The sequence below is a fragment of the Rhineura floridana genome, chromosome 1 (assembly GCF_030035675.1).
Source record: "Rhineura floridana isolate rRhiFlo1 chromosome 1, rRhiFlo1.hap2, whole genome shotgun sequence".
NCBI classification, from domain to species: domain Eukaryota; kingdom Metazoa; phylum Chordata; class Lepidosauria; order Squamata; family Rhineuridae; genus Rhineura; species Rhineura floridana.
In genome coordinates this window covers 125,012,575-125,027,982 of record NC_084480.1, presented here as the reverse complement: position 1 = coordinate 125,027,982, position 15,408 = coordinate 125,012,575, and the positions used below count along the sequence as shown (strand labels likewise).

The following is a 15,408-nucleotide window of genomic DNA, read 5'->3' as shown; positions in this document are numbered from 1 at the left end:
CAAAAGGCCTTCTCTCTAGTGCCCGCCAACCTAGCTGCTTTGGTTGGCGGGACTGAGAGAAGGCCTTGTGTGGCCGATCTTGTCAGGCGGCATGATTGGTGGCATTGTAGGCGCTCCTTTAGATAAACTGGGCCGAGACCGTGTAGGGATTTAAAGGTTAAAACCAACACCTTGAATTGGGCCCGGAAAACAACTGGAAGCCAGTGTAGATCGAACAACACTGGCGTGATGTGGTCCCGGCGACGACTGTTTGTGAGTAATCGAGCCGCCGCATTTTGAATAAGTTGTAGTTTCCGGACCGTTTTCATGGGTAACCCCACGTAGAGCGCATTACAGTAATCTAATCGAGAGGTGACCAGGGCATGTACTACCAGTGGGAGCTGATGAACAGGAAGGTAGGGTTGCAGCCTACGTATAAGGTGTAGTTGGTACCAAGCTGCCCGGCTCACTGCCGAAATCTGAGCCTCCATGGACAGCTTGGAATCAAGTACAACCCCGAGGCTGCGGACCTGGTCCTTTAGGGGTAAACTCACCCCATTGAACTTCAGGTCAACGGTTCCCAACCTTCTCTTGTCCCCCACGAGCAGTACCTCGGTCTTGTCGGGGTTCAGTTTCAGCCTGTTCCTTCCCATCCATCCACTCACGGACTCCAGGCACTTGGACACGGTCTCCACAGCCAACTCTGGTGAAGATTTAAATGAGAGATAGAGCTGAGTGTCATCCGCATATTGGTGACACTGCAGCCCAAATCTCCTGATGATTGCCCCCAGCGGCTTCATATAGATGTTAAATAGCATGGGAGAGAGGATAGAACCCTGTGGCACACCACAATTGAGAGGCCAAGGGTCTGAAACCTCCTCCCCCAATGCCACCTGTTGGTACCTATCAGAGAGAAAGGAGCGGAACCACCGTAATACAGTGCCTCCTATTCCCAATCCCTCTAGGCGATATAAAAGGATACTGTGGTCGACAGTATCAAAAGCCGCTGAGAGATCGAGGAGGACAAGGAAGGTAAATTCTCCCCTATCTAATGCCCTCCTCATATCATCTACCAGAGCGACCAAGGCTGTTTCAGTTCCGTGACCAGTCCTGAAGCCCGATTGGTATGGATCTAAGTAATCCGTTTCATCCAAGTGTGTCGACAACTGATTAGCCACCACTCCCTCAATGACCTTGCCCAAGAATGGTAAATTCGAAATTGGGCGAAAGTTATTAAAAACTTGGGGATCCAAGGAGGGCTTCTTTAAGATGGGCTTTACAATTGCCTCCTTGAGGGCTGATGGCATCACACCCTCTTTCAAGGATGCGTTTACCACCGCCTTGATCCCCTCACCCAACTTCTCTCTGCATCTCATGATGAGCCACGATGGGCAAGGGTCAGTTAGACAGGTGGTAGGCCTTACAGCCGAGAGCACCTTGTCCACATCCTCAGAAGAGAGAGGCTGAAAATGATCCCAGCATACCGGCATGCAACCGGTATGCAACTTTACCCCCAGAAAAGTGAGTATTGGATTAAAGCTTCATATTGGAAAGGTTTTCACAACACTGTCCTCTTCAATAGCCCAGGGTTTGACTCCTGCACACAAGAGAAAAAAACCTGAAAGCTATATACTTACTCAATTTATGACATTTCCAGATAAACAAGAAAAACCCATTTTCTGGCATTGTAATGGGGTCTAGGCACTGCCTGAAGGTCAACAAATCACAACCCTGATTTCACTTATTGGCTACAATCCTGAAAGGGTGGGGTTAGAGCTACGAGCTGATTTAACAAATCTGTTAAACAGATTTAACCATTGTGGGGGGGCTGCTGCTGACGTTTTGGTGTATATCTCGTGAACCAGACCACCTAGAAATGTTTTTTTTAATTAAAGCTGAGAGTCCGGAGATAAAGGTGACTCACCTGGAGACCCAGAGAGGACCCCGAAAAGCTGGAGTATCTGGCCAAAAATCGGACACCTAGCAACCCTAGTCACCAAGCAACCACTGCCAAGCAGGCTTGCAACAACATACCAAAGCAAGGCTTCATGGCAGTCACAGAGGTCATAACATTTCTTTAAACACAAACAAACATATATATATATAGCATTTCTCCACATACTCCTATGGACTTTTTGCAAAAAGAAAAGTACACTGGAAAGTGTGGGATAACAATTGCTTGACATAACATATTCTTTCCCTGCAAACAAATCAGAATGAATGCTCAATAAACAACCAATGTCATCTAACTTTGCCACAAACGTTTATGCAAACAAATCAGGATGAATGCTCATCCAGAAGCAACCTCAGACTTTTAGATGCTACAAGACTCTTCATTAAAATCAACTCTGAGCAAACATGCAATGCATTCCTATGCATGCTTATTTTCTTGTTTTTATTTTGTCACCCACCCAGATAACTTCTGTAATAGGGCTAACAAAAATAAAATACTCAGAAGTAGCATGTTTAGGGGGCCTTACTCTAGTAACTATGCTTAAAATTGTACCCCATGGGATTACCTCCATGGTACATGTTACTACATTGCCAGTGACCCATTAATACGAATAATATACAGGCTTCTGGTTTTTTGTAAGTCTTCTGTGCAGTGATGGAAACAGTACTCCCATGTTGCTCTGGGAACATGTGCACGAGATGATCATTTCATTGGAGACGGGTTAATCTTATTGTACTTTTCCATATGAATAATCAAGCTGAATAACTTTCGGGTGGGAAGAAACGACATAATTGGTTTCCTTTGGTTCCTTCATACACTTATTCCTAGGAAAACAGCTCCCATTAGCTTGCAGTTTTCAGATGTGGAAACATAAGAAGCTGCCTTATATCAAGTTGGATGTCTGGGCCATTAGCTAGCAGCAGCTCTCTAGGGTTTTCAAAAGGAGTCTTTCCCAACCCTATTTGAAGATGGCCTGCGGCATTTTGCATAGAACATATGTGCTCTGCTACTGAGCTGGGGTTATTCCACTAACCAGACACCACAAAATTAGTCTTGCAATTCCTATTGATGTTTTGCTGATGATTAATAGCAACTGCTGTTTAATAAGCACAGAGGAATTACCAGTTGGGGTGGGGTGGAGGAGGGAGAGTGATTGCAGGCAATAATACTTCCATGGGTCTAAAAAAGCAAGTACTGGGTTAGAAAATGATTTTGATAGCTTCACAGTAACCTCTCCATGTTTGTTGTATTGAAGGTACTGCAAAAGGTGCAGGCTGTTTTATAACTTGACCCAAAGCCTTGTAAACCAATGTTCTCCATTTGCCTCAGGGTGCTTTCAAATGACCTGTTTACTGAGCATTCATTCTGAATTGTCTGCAGGAAGATTAGATGACATTGGCTATTTGATGAGTATTCACTCTGATTTGTTTGCAGGGAGGTTAGATGACGTTACATGAAAGCAAGTGTTATCCCACACTTTCTGGTGTGTTTTCCAGTCACTTTCCTTATTGCAAAAACTCTGATCTTTTGGGGAAGCAGGTTTGTTGGACAGGACATTCCTATAAACTCTAATTGTGCAACTGGAATTTGCCTGTATGTGACTGACTCTCACTTGAAAATGGCAAAAGTCTGGAAGCACCCTCAGAGTCTAGAAATAATGTTACACACACACATGAAATGGAACTCCATCACCAGAGGAAGGAGGAGGAGGACACAACCAGAGGAGAATTGTGAGTGGACAAATGGTGGTGAGAAGAGAATATTTAACCTTTTCCCCACCCATTATTTCTCTGCTCGAAATTGTCCTCCCCCTGCCTCCCCAATGTGGTTCAAACTGTACATTTGGTCACTTTTTGAACCTTGCAAAGGGAAGAATCACTGGGTTACAGTCCCAAGCAGAGGAATAGAAGGCAGAGAAATGGATAAGCAGACCCTCCCCCTCCTGCTTTACTCAGCTGCCCCCCTACCTGCTTTTCTTTTTAAAAAGTAAGAACAACAGCTGGGCTCTTACATGCTTTTGCACATAATGTGGTTAAGTCCCTTATTCCAACATATAAAAACATAGGATCATTTTTGAGGCCAAGTATCAACAACCTGTAAGCATCTCCCACAGAAATATTTGCTGGCTTAGAGGCTCCTTGGAGCACACACCTTTCATCCTTTTAATGGCTGCATCCATTCGCAACCCATCCTTCTTAATGCGTGCTTTAAGAACTTGGCCGAAGTTGCCTTCTCCAATAACATCCTGAAACTTGATGTCATTCCACTCCAGAACTGGGTAGATGGTGGATTCTGGACTATTCTTAGCTTTCCGGCTCAGGGTAAGAGTTCCTGAATTGAACTGTACAGCTGGCTCATCTCTCTGGGGGAAAAGTTAAGGAAACATTATTTAGTAGTTGATAAAGACGATCATAACTTGGAATGGAATAGATTAAAAGCATATTTATGTAGCCTTCTTCTGAGATGTGTTGTCTGTGATGATAACAGTTTTTCAAAATGAGATAGAAATCAGGATTTTGTATCAGTGTCCAGCAGAATAGATTTCCCTTGGCTTAAAAGCATCCATAAACATACTATATAGATCAGGGATTCCCAAACTGTGGTCCATTGACCACCAGTGGTCCACAAGCTTCATTCAGGTGGTCTGCGGCACATCCATATTAAATATTCACACTGATTTGTAATTGTATTTCTATTACTTCTTTTATATCTTATATTTTACTGTATTACAATTTGAATTCTATGGAACACATATTATAATACAATAACATCCAATACAAAAAATAAAAGAAGTAATAAAAATACTATTAAAAATCACACAGCATCTAGTAATTAAAAATCATGCAGCATGCTTCAACTGGCAGAAGAATGATTACATGGTCCACCAAATAATTAGCAATTTTGAAGTGGCTGTTGACAAACCAACCAAATAGGATGCAAGTAATGATGGCTCTCACAGGTCTTGTGGGTGACTTCTTACCATTTCTGGAGAAAGTGACCATTAACATGTTTGACTACCATTACGCTTTTGTAATCATGAACCCATATGACTATAGTGCACTATATATGGATTTCCAGTAGTCACCTTTGATCACTATATTTAGAATATAATAATCTGCTGGTCTGCAGCATAGCCGGCCTCTTAATAGGGAGCAAATTACGATAAGGTTCCAGCATTTACATTGCCCTCCTTTTCTCTTCTGGATGCCACTGAAGATGCCAATTCATAGCATTCTTTCATGGCTTGGGCCTAGAATACCTAAGAGATGGTCTCCTTCTTCCTATGCCAAAGTTGGAGAACATGAATACATAGAAAAATGGTCACTGCAGCTTCCCCCACAATAGCTGGGTTACCTTCCCTAGCAGACATGTCAAATTAGCCTCTTTCTTCACATTCTCAACTGTATCAGACCCACAAGTTTGTTTCCCTGCCTCACCCTCAGTGTCCTAAGAAACCATCCATATTGCTACAGGACTCCTTGTGTTAGTGGTAAAAGTACACTGGGACAGGCAAAGGAAGAGAGGAGGATGTGAAGCTAAGAATCAGGGAACAGCAATTGATAATATGAGCCAAATGGTGTTGTGACCATAGAGCCCAGGAAAAATTAGAGTGGCATACTGCCTTTCTTTTGGGTCCATTTGAAAACCAACATTTGAGGCAGGGAGGGTGACTCAAGCACCATATAAGGCAAGCCATTTAGCTACATTAATACGAAGACATTCAGTTGGAAACAGGACATGCCAGTCAAACTGTATTTTGTAAAATGCTTAGAGGTTCTGTTACAATCAAACAGTATATAAATTTTGTTAAATAAATAATTAAAATAAAGTTTGAATGGGAACTCTTTGCTCAATACCTCATTGACATATGTCGTCTAGGAAAACCAAAAGACTTACCACCACATTTTGGAAGGCTTGGGCCATTCGTCGCTGGAAATTTGCACGCTTCAACTGCAGCATAATAAAAAAGGCCAGTAGTATTGTCAGGCAAGTCATCCCTGCTGAGCCAAGGATAGCAATCAGCAACATTCTCCCTCCCTTTGCCTCGAACGGAACTGTGGGAACTAGATGAATTTTAAATAAAATAAAATTTTAAAAAGCTGAATTTATTACAAAATTGTTCAAGCAATTCATGAACAAATATTAGCATTACCTTTTTACAAGCATAAAAACAAAAGCAGGGGCAAATTGGTGTAATCTAAGAAAACTAGATGCCCCTGTGAATTCAGTGTGACTTAAAGGACTTACTTACATTAAGTACTTACTTAAGTACATTACATTACATTACTTTAAGTTCTTTGGATTGCAGTTTATAGTCCAGAATTCCAGAACTGGGTCCTAACAATGCCATCACATTGACAATGTACTTTACTTTTAGTGCTTTAACTTGTATTTAGATTGTGTTCTTTACTTGTATTTAGTGCTGAAAATGTTCTATTTCCAATTGCCTGCTCTAAAACACATCAGTACTCAGGATTGCCATGCTGGGCTCTTTTGGAAGAATAGGATATAAATGTAATAAACAAATAAATCTTCTTAAGAGCCATTTGACCGTACAGGCCACACTGATTTTTAATATCAGTTTTACTCTCCTTCATTCCTACAGCAAATAATGGGCAGTAAAGTTTTATAAAAGTGCTGCAGGGGAACCTCCCTCCCTCTGTCAGTGGGAGTATCTCATGAGTGGAGTTCCATTCAAAGGAAATTAGGATCCAACTCATAAACTACAACAAAATTAAAAACAAATTTAATGGTAAAACAACAGGAGAAAAGCATCAGCAAAAACATCATATCCACAACAGTATGTTTCCGCTATTTGTTTTCCTAAGCAGCCATCACAAGGTGGATGTGTAGGCATCAGAATCAGGACCGCAGGAAAGGAGAGGGTTTAAAATTTTTCCTTTTGAATTGAGATCCCCATGAAAGTGCTCTCTCCTGCCCCACTGCAATTTGCTGTGGGAGAGAAGCTGCTTCCCACCTGCAGCAAATAATACATTAGAGAGAGATTTCCATTGGGACCACATGGGGGAAAGGGTTAAATTCTTCTCCCCCTCCCAGTTCCAATTATGATCAGCACCCCTTCCTGGATGCTAAAAGCCAGACATGTTAAAGGCAATGCCTGTAGAGGGTTGAAGATTCTAGCTCATCCTGATGATTCCTCTTCTGTTCCTTACACAATTCTTTCCTCTTATACTTTCCTTATCCCGAGAAAACATTCTGAGATCTAGCCAAACCCAAACATTTCAGTTAGCATAAAATTATGAAAATGTATGCAACAGTTGATTAGGGTGTAGAATTTTTGGTAAGCTCAGTAGTGATTCTCTTTTTTTGAAAAATAGCCACAGTACAATTTGCCCGGCACCCATCATACTGCAATCCTATACATACTTACCTAAGAGTAAGCTCCAGTGAACTCCGTGGGGCTTACTTTTGAAGAAACATAAAGCATGGACTTGCTCTGTACATAAGAAGTTCTGATATCTGCTAATACTAACCTTTGGTTTCTGGGAGGGTTTTCAATGTATTTGAAATGATATTGCTTGATCCCATATTGTTCTGGGCTCTTATCTGAACCAGATATTCAGTGTTTGGCTCAAGACCCTTGAGATGGTACTGGGTAATGGTGGTGTTTTTTATGGTGACATCAATATGGTTGTGCTCCGTCTTGCCATGAGTTTTATAGCTGAGGATGATGGAGGAGATGGAATGTCCTACAGCAGTTGACCAAGAGATGATAGCAGAAGAGTCGGTAATGTTTATAATCGTGAAGTTATCAGGTGCAGGAGGAAGTTCTAGTAAACAAACAAACAGAATATGATCTATTTTGCATTTCTCTATGGCCCCTCTATGAAAAGTCAAACAATTTGATTTTGATCAGTCACAATAAATCGGAATTTGATCCACAGAGGATGGCTTTGTCAGTTTTAACTTGGCAACAACAAATTAATAATCAGCAGTGCAATCTTATACATGTCTTTTAAGAAATAAGCTCCATTGAGTCAACTGGGATTTACTTCTCAGGAAGTGTGCATAAGATTGTTGCCCAAGTGTCACAATACCATGGGTGTCAGCTTGCACAAGGTCCTGCAATTTCTGTCAACTCTCTGATCCATCTGCAGCCCCCTCAGCCACACTCTACACCAGGGATAGGAAACCTTTTTCAAACCAAGGGCTGCATTCCCTTCTGTGCATCCTTCCAAGAGCTACTTATCAGTGATGGGCAGGACCAGAGGAGAATGTTGGCAGAGCAGCAGGCTAGTTACTACACACTCATGCACCCCTCTCTGTCTAGGCAACCAAAGAGGTGTTATGATAGTTCCAGCCAGGCAAAGATCCTTGAGGGGCAAAGAAGGACCAGTGAGGGGTGTCGCCTGGGGGAATAGAGAGGTCTGGGCTGCCACATTCAGCCCCCAGGCCCGAGGTTCCCCACTCCCGTTCTACACCATTCCCAAAGATCTCTCATCCTTCTGGACTGGGTTTTTTGATGACATGGAGGGCTGCAGTGGGAAAGAGGGGGCAGGAAATTCCTGTTCTGCAAGCAAAGGTCTGCTCATCATTTGTTGGATACAAGCCCTTAGGTTTGGTGCTTTTGATTCTGTCCATAATGACTTATATGAGTGGGGCTTATATTCTGAGATAAGTGATTCCATATTGTTTAATTTGTTTGGAGATTGCTCAATAGTAAATAACTGAATGAGCAGTTTGTTTGGTTGCTTTGAATATTTTCTATTATTAATCTAATGAATCATTAATCTGTTACTTAAAAAAGATCCTAAATTTCTTGTCCTTTCTGCAAAAGATTCAATAGCCATGTTGCTGAAGACCAGGAACTGCAATTTTTCATCAGTTTAATCAATGTGACTTAGTTTTTATTGATAATGATTTCTTTTAAAGGAGGGACTCAGTGTCAAAAGGATGCCAGCATTGAGGTTTTACCAATATGTCATCTCATTCCTTTTTTCTTGTCTTTTAGACCAGTGGTTCCCAATCTGGGGGCTGTGACCCCCAAGCGGGCCATGAAATAATCCAGGGGGGCCATGAACAGTAAATAAATGAATTATTTATTAATTTTTTATATTAAAAAAGTCTTCACTCCTTGGACACTGTCTGCTCCCCACTGCAGCTGCAGATGACTCTTCTCCCTCTGCTCCAAACAAGAGAGGACGACTTTTGCTGAAGTGGCAGAGTGCCTTTCAGGTGCGCTGAGGGCAGGCATCTGCCTATAAAACACATAGCCGATGTCAGTTGGGAGGCTGAGGGTGGAGCTACCAGGAAGAAGAGGGGATTACTATCGCTGACTCCCGTCTCCTCGCACTGCCACTGCTGCTGATGCCCTTGTCAGAATGAGAGGAGAGGGCTTTTCGTGAAGCAAAAAGAAGCAAGGCTGCAAGAAAAAGCTGCTTTCCCCCTTCCTTCCTGGCAGCCAGCCTGCCTGCCTTTCTTGGCTCCTGCTTTGCTGCCACCTCCTTTTAAAATTATTCTTATGTGCGAGGCTTCCCAGATCTCTCCTTCAGCCCAGACAGAGCCAAGGAGCAGTGAGGAAGCCCAGGACTTGCTCACTCCTCATCTCTGAGGCTAAGTGTGTGTGCCAGCATCCCCCCTTTCTTCCACCTACATTCTACCCCCCCAATTTCTGTCTCCAAGATGCTGTGGTAGTTGAGGGCTTCCCCCTTTCACGTGCCCAAATGCATGCCTGCCTGCAGATGCTTGCAGAAGGGGCAGGTGTGTTTGTGAGTGTGTGTGCCCTGATGTGTCTTCTGCTGTGTTCTCATTCCCCAAATGCATGCTAACCAAGTCATCAGTTCTGATGATCATCCCAAGGCTTAAAAGCACTAACCCTCTCCTTAATCCACCCACCCTGTTTGCAGTGCACAATGTAGCATTCCCATCACTACCACATTGCTGCTACTTGATTATTTTTTTTAAAAAAAAAGCTCAGCAGGTTGGATGTGGCTGAGGTCCTGGCACTACAGCAAAAATGTATTTAATTTATTATTAATGCATTTATATCCCACCTTCCTCCAGGTTGCTCAAGGTGGTGCACATGGTTCCCTCTCCCCTTTCCATTTTATCCTTTCCCCAACTCTGTGAGATAGGTCAGGCTGAGAGACTGTGTTTGGTCCAAGGTCACCCAGTGGGCTTCATGACTGGTTGGTGATTTGAACCTGGATCTTCGTCCAACACTGTAACCTGCTGGTGTTGGGAGACAAGACTGTACATCTTCAGACTATGTGTGTGGGTGGAGAAGGGGATACCAGTTTGATCGAACCCTTGCATTAAAATAAAGAAAGCAACACCTCCCTGCAAATATAAGAGTAGCACATAAGGGAGTTTCTAATGAAGCTCATGATTCTGGGTTTCTGACTGCAGGAAGCATTTAATGGAAAGGCACATTTGGAGATGTAATTTTGCCACACACCATCTGATGGAGTTCATTCCTTTTCCACCACACCTCCCTGTTTGCAGGGAGCTTTTTATGGAAAGGGATATTTGGAAATGTGATTTTGCCACACACCATTTTTTTAATTAACTGAGACTAAAATTACAATTGGGGGGGGTCATGAAATCTTTTGAGCTTACAAAGGGGGTCCCGCACTCATAAACCACTGTTTTTGACTGTGTGCACACTAAGCATTTGAAATCCACAGGGCCCTTCCCCATCTCCCTATTGGAAGTGGCAAAGAACAACTCCTGTTTGGGTTCGTTAGTTTGTATTCCAGAAGGAAGATAGAGTTAGGGTCCTCCAGCTGGATAGGCTTGCCTACCTTTACCTGAGCTGTTCTCTACCTAACTTCCTTCTGTTGTGGGCTGATGTGCTCAGGGGAGCTGACCTGCCCCTCCTTCCTTTGTCATCTTCAACTGTCTGAGGAGAGAGGAGACATCTTTGACTTTGCTCTCCCTCCTGAGCCATGAGGACAATACCCACATCTGGGCATTGCGCCTCCAACTTAGTTACAACTAGGTATGCCTTTTCTGTCTACTATGTATTTCTGTAAATAAAGTAGCTTTCCTTATTTTACTAAGTCTTAGTGATCTAAATGCAGGGTAAAAGCCAGCTTCTGAGGTAAATACACACACTGGCACACATACCTTAGACTGCTATCTCTGCATATATATACATATTTCCATAAAGTTCCCAACTGCTTCTGTACACATCACTCTGCAGTTGTCCTTTCCTGCATGCTACACCAATAGCTGAAGTATATCACTGCTATCTGTACACAACGGTGGGTGTATACTTTGCAAGTAGTGCACACCGATAATCTCAACTCACTCCCTTCAATTAAAGTTTCCATGGCCCATTGTGAGCATGTGCACACAGCCCCAGCCCCACTGGTAGCAATGAATAAATCCGTCTGTTTCAGTATCTCATTTTTACAACTGTAAATTCAGTTCTCCACATTTTCAAAGCAATTTGCGGAGTTTTTTGGGGGGGGGATCCTCATGAACATTCATCTGCGTTTTAGTGCAATTTCCTCCTTCTATAACATGGGCCACAATTTTGCTTAATATAGATATTTTTGCAATTTCCCCTAACATAATGCATTTTAATGTTAATTTCACTAATAAATGAATTTTCATGCATACTTTCCCATAGTTTATGCATTTTTGTACACATTGGTTGGTTGGAGAACTGCATTGCAAGATTCAGAGAAGTATGAATTTTGAAGGACAGTTGTATTTCAGTTCAAGAAGTGCAAATTAGATTGTATCTCATTAAAATTCAAACAAAACAATTTCTCCCCAATCCCTACGCTGGTAAAGCAGAATCTAAGGTTAAAATGTAGGTGTAGGTGAATGAACAATTGGAGGCTAAGTGACAGTCTGTGGGGAACAAAGGAAGTGGGATGCTCTGCTGTGGTATACACCCACTGTAATATCACTGTGGTATGGAACCACCCCCATAAGAAATGTACTGTTTGCATGCACTTTTATTTGTGCACACCAAGGTGAATTTCTTTTTCTATCAAAACTGCAGGAAAAATGTATTATAAAAAGAAATGGAATATATAGGCCTGGCACCAGTGGGTGGCTGGGTTGGGCCCTGGCCAAGGGCCCCTGCAGCCCAGAAGGGCCTTGCCTTAGGGTGGGAGGGTGGAATTCCCATTCCGTGATCCATGCCAGTGTCAGATTGAGGGACCCAGCAACCCAACACTACTACAGATCACAGACAGGAGCTCCTACACATACTCCTGATACAGATGGCAAGGGCTTAAATATCTGTTGTATCAGTGTGCATGCCTCGTGCACTGCAAGCACATGCCTGCCATTACCTAAGATGGCAGCAGAGCAACCCTAAAGGGTTGATGCCTGTTCCACCATCTTGGATGATGGCAGGCGTGCATGCACAGCATGTGGGATATGCACGCTGACAAAGGAGGTCGGTGGGGCAGGCCTATTTAAGCCACACACCACTGGCATCGGGAGGGGGTGTTAGGCTGTATGGTGCTGCGGACCCAGGGCAGGCTGGTGCCCAAAGCCTGGTGTCGGCCCTGGGAATATATCTGGATCATGATCGGTGTGTACAACATTAAACAACCAGCAGACAGAACACACTGAATGCATACTAAACTGTAGCATGTACACAGCCTTAAATTGTAAGGCTGAGAGCAGGAAGTGTCTAACGATTTTTGTAATCTGCTCTGGGACCCTTTTTAAGCTAAAGAACAGGGTAAAAAAATGCTTTAAATAAATAAATACATCCCAAAAACTCTTGAATTGAAGTTTTGGCAATTTGCAAAGTTATGTGAACTGCATTGATTACTTTGTTAAAAGGCCAGTTAATCAACTATAAATAACTAAAACATCCTTCCATCGATTGCCAGATGTAGAATTTAGGGAAATATATTGGTTCCAGTAAGGAAATATTATAATGGGCTCTGTAAAAGCTCTAAAATATGCTTTCCTGGTGGAAAGCAAGAAGTTTGAGCATGTATATCATGAGCTAGAACTAAGTAAAAGAATACAATGCCTCATACTTCCACTAGGCGTCATCAGATACTCAGCTATTATGAGTAAATTATGAAGGGCTGCTTTCTATGGTTTTCAGGTGCCAAAGGCAAGTGGCAGGGCTGGTCAGGACTAACTTACCAGTACTTGGCAGAGGATTACAACAACACCATGTTGTGATGATATTATTTTCCAGGGGAGGAACAGGTAGAAAGGGGAAAAGGCTAAGACCAATTATAGTTGTAGAAAAGACACCAGAGGCACAGATAGTAGCTTAAGTTGGTTAGATTTCCAAATGTATCTAAGAACATTTTATCTTATAAAAATGTTATACATTCTGTGATAAAAATATGTTGTGCTGTGGCGTATTAAAGCAGACCTTGTTTAAAAATCAAAACTTAATCAAAGTTACACCAGGGGTGGGAACCTGTGGCTCCCTGACCATTGGCCATGCTGGATGAGGCTGATGGGAGTTGGAATCTGACATCTGGAGGGCCACAAGTTTCCCACCCCTGTGTTGGACTATACCATAGAAATTACAAATGAATCCTGTTAGGTCATGCAAAGCAGGCCTGTTAGACTTTACCAGTCCCTTCACTTACGATCACTGAAGGTCCATGCGTACAGATAGTCACTCCATTCTCCTTCAGACTTGCTATTCACACGGACTCGGCACTTGTACTGATGTCTGGGCTCTAAATTATCAATGACCAGAGTTGACTCATTTCCTGGCAGCTGAATGACAGTGGTAACCTCTCCATTCTTATCATCTGCACTCTTCCTTTCTACTTCAATGTGGATGTCATCTTCCAAGTCCTGGCCCAGTGGCTGCCATGACAAGTTCAGAGCTGTTGCGCTTTTAGGAACAAGGGTGAGGCCTCTTGGTGGAGGGAGGCCTTCAAAAAGTTGTGAGAAGGAATGTTAATGCCTTTGTGACCCTTAAGAACAAAAGAAGAACCTGCAGGATGATACCAAGAGTCCATGTAGTACATCATTCTGTTCTCAACTGTGGCCAGCCTGAGGTTTCCAGAAAGCACATAAGGAAGACATGGAGGCAACAGGTCTTCTCTATTTTGTGTTCCTGGTATTTGGCATTCAGAGGTTTGGTTGCCTTTGAGATTCCATTTAGCTGTCACAAATAATTACTATCCTTATTTATTAGTTTGTTATTTAAATTTGTATGCTACTTTTCCATATGAATATGTTCAAAGCAGCTCACAACAGGAATTTGTCTAATCATTGTCAAGCGGAGAGCCTGATGGTGTTTGACTCCAGCTCCTGTCAGCCTGAGCTATCATGGCCAATGTTCGGGGATAAAAAGGAGAAGGCTATCAGTGGCTCATGGGGGTAAGACTATCCATGGCCCCTGACCATGACAGCTATGTTCTCCCCTCACTATCGGAGGCATATGCCTCTGTATACCAGTTCCTGGGAATCACAAGTTGGGAGAGATCTGTTGCACACCTGTCCTGCTTGTAGGTATCCCATAGGCATCTGGTTGGCCATTGTGAGAACAGAATAGTGGACTAGATGGGCCACTGGCCTGAACCAGCAAGGTTCTCCTTAACATTTTTATGCTCAGAGATGGTAGAAGTTGTAGTCGGGTAACATCTGGAGGACAAAGGTTCACTACCCCTGTTTTAAAGTGCCATCTAAACTAGCAACCATCATTATATCTTGTGGTCATCCCCTCGCTGGATCATCACCTTGTAGTGGTGAGTGGGCTTGCGTGTTCCAATGAACCCTGTGAGCAATGCCGTTGTGAGTCATGTGCTCCCAGCAGGGTCACCCATGGCGGTAAGGTCGAGGGAGAGGAACCAGACATAGAATGATCCAAGAATGTCCTCAACAGCAGAACAGGAGGAGGATAACAATGTGTATGTTACAATGGCTGTGAAGGCAGATGAAGGCTGCAGCAGATAAAAGACTTCCAATTGTCGTGATACCCATGCCATTGGATCAAAGTCTTTTTCTGTCAAGATTGTGTGTTGATCGTCATGCGCCAATCTCCCCACATAAAACAAATTCACACACAGGCATCTTCCAACCAAATTATCTTGGAAGTCAATCTTATTTGGTCACGAGTGATCGCCAACCAATCTTGTGGTCATGAACTCCATATATGAATGACATGCAGCGAGAAGAAATATTTCAACCCCAAACATGCAAATCAGACCTACATAATCTGCCACGTCTGGTTTCCCACTCCATCAGAATATTTGCTATTTTTTCAGACTCTGCCCTTTCCCTTCATTTAGGCCCTTTCTGCATTATTTCCACTGTTCTGTGCAACCCCCATCACACAACAAATAACTCATCAGTGGACAGACTTCACCCATTTCAATGTATATTTACTAACAGGCAGAAAACACGGTTTAAGAACAGACCTATAGCCAACAGATATTTCTATCAAACTTTAAAAAGTGGGGAAATTGGACAGCTATAGTGAATGCACGAGGGCAGCAGGAGATTTGACCTCTCTGAGATATTGTACTGCCCTACAAATTTGTAAAAATGCAAACACA

At 42.9% G+C, this 15,408-nt stretch overlaps 1 protein-coding gene across 3 annotated transcripts in view; it reads right to left on the bottom strand.

Annotated features, from left to right (window-relative positions):
* The window catches only part of TEK (TEK receptor tyrosine kinase), a 97,473-nt gene that overhangs the window by 21,235 nt on the left and 60,830 nt on the right, over positions 1-15,408 (bottom strand). For all 3 annotated transcript variants that reach the window (XM_061631347.1, XM_061631356.1, XM_061631365.1), the window contains 4 exons: positions 13,486-13,779; positions 7,429-7,725; positions 5,831-5,997; positions 4,085-4,295 (listed from right to left, as the gene is read on the bottom strand). In XM_061631347.1, the coding sequence (XP_061487331.1) occupies positions 4,085-4,295; positions 5,831-5,997; positions 7,429-7,725; positions 13,486-13,779 (969 nt within the window). The remainder of the gene's footprint in view (positions 1-4,084; positions 4,296-5,830; positions 5,998-7,428; positions 7,726-13,485; positions 13,780-15,408) is intronic.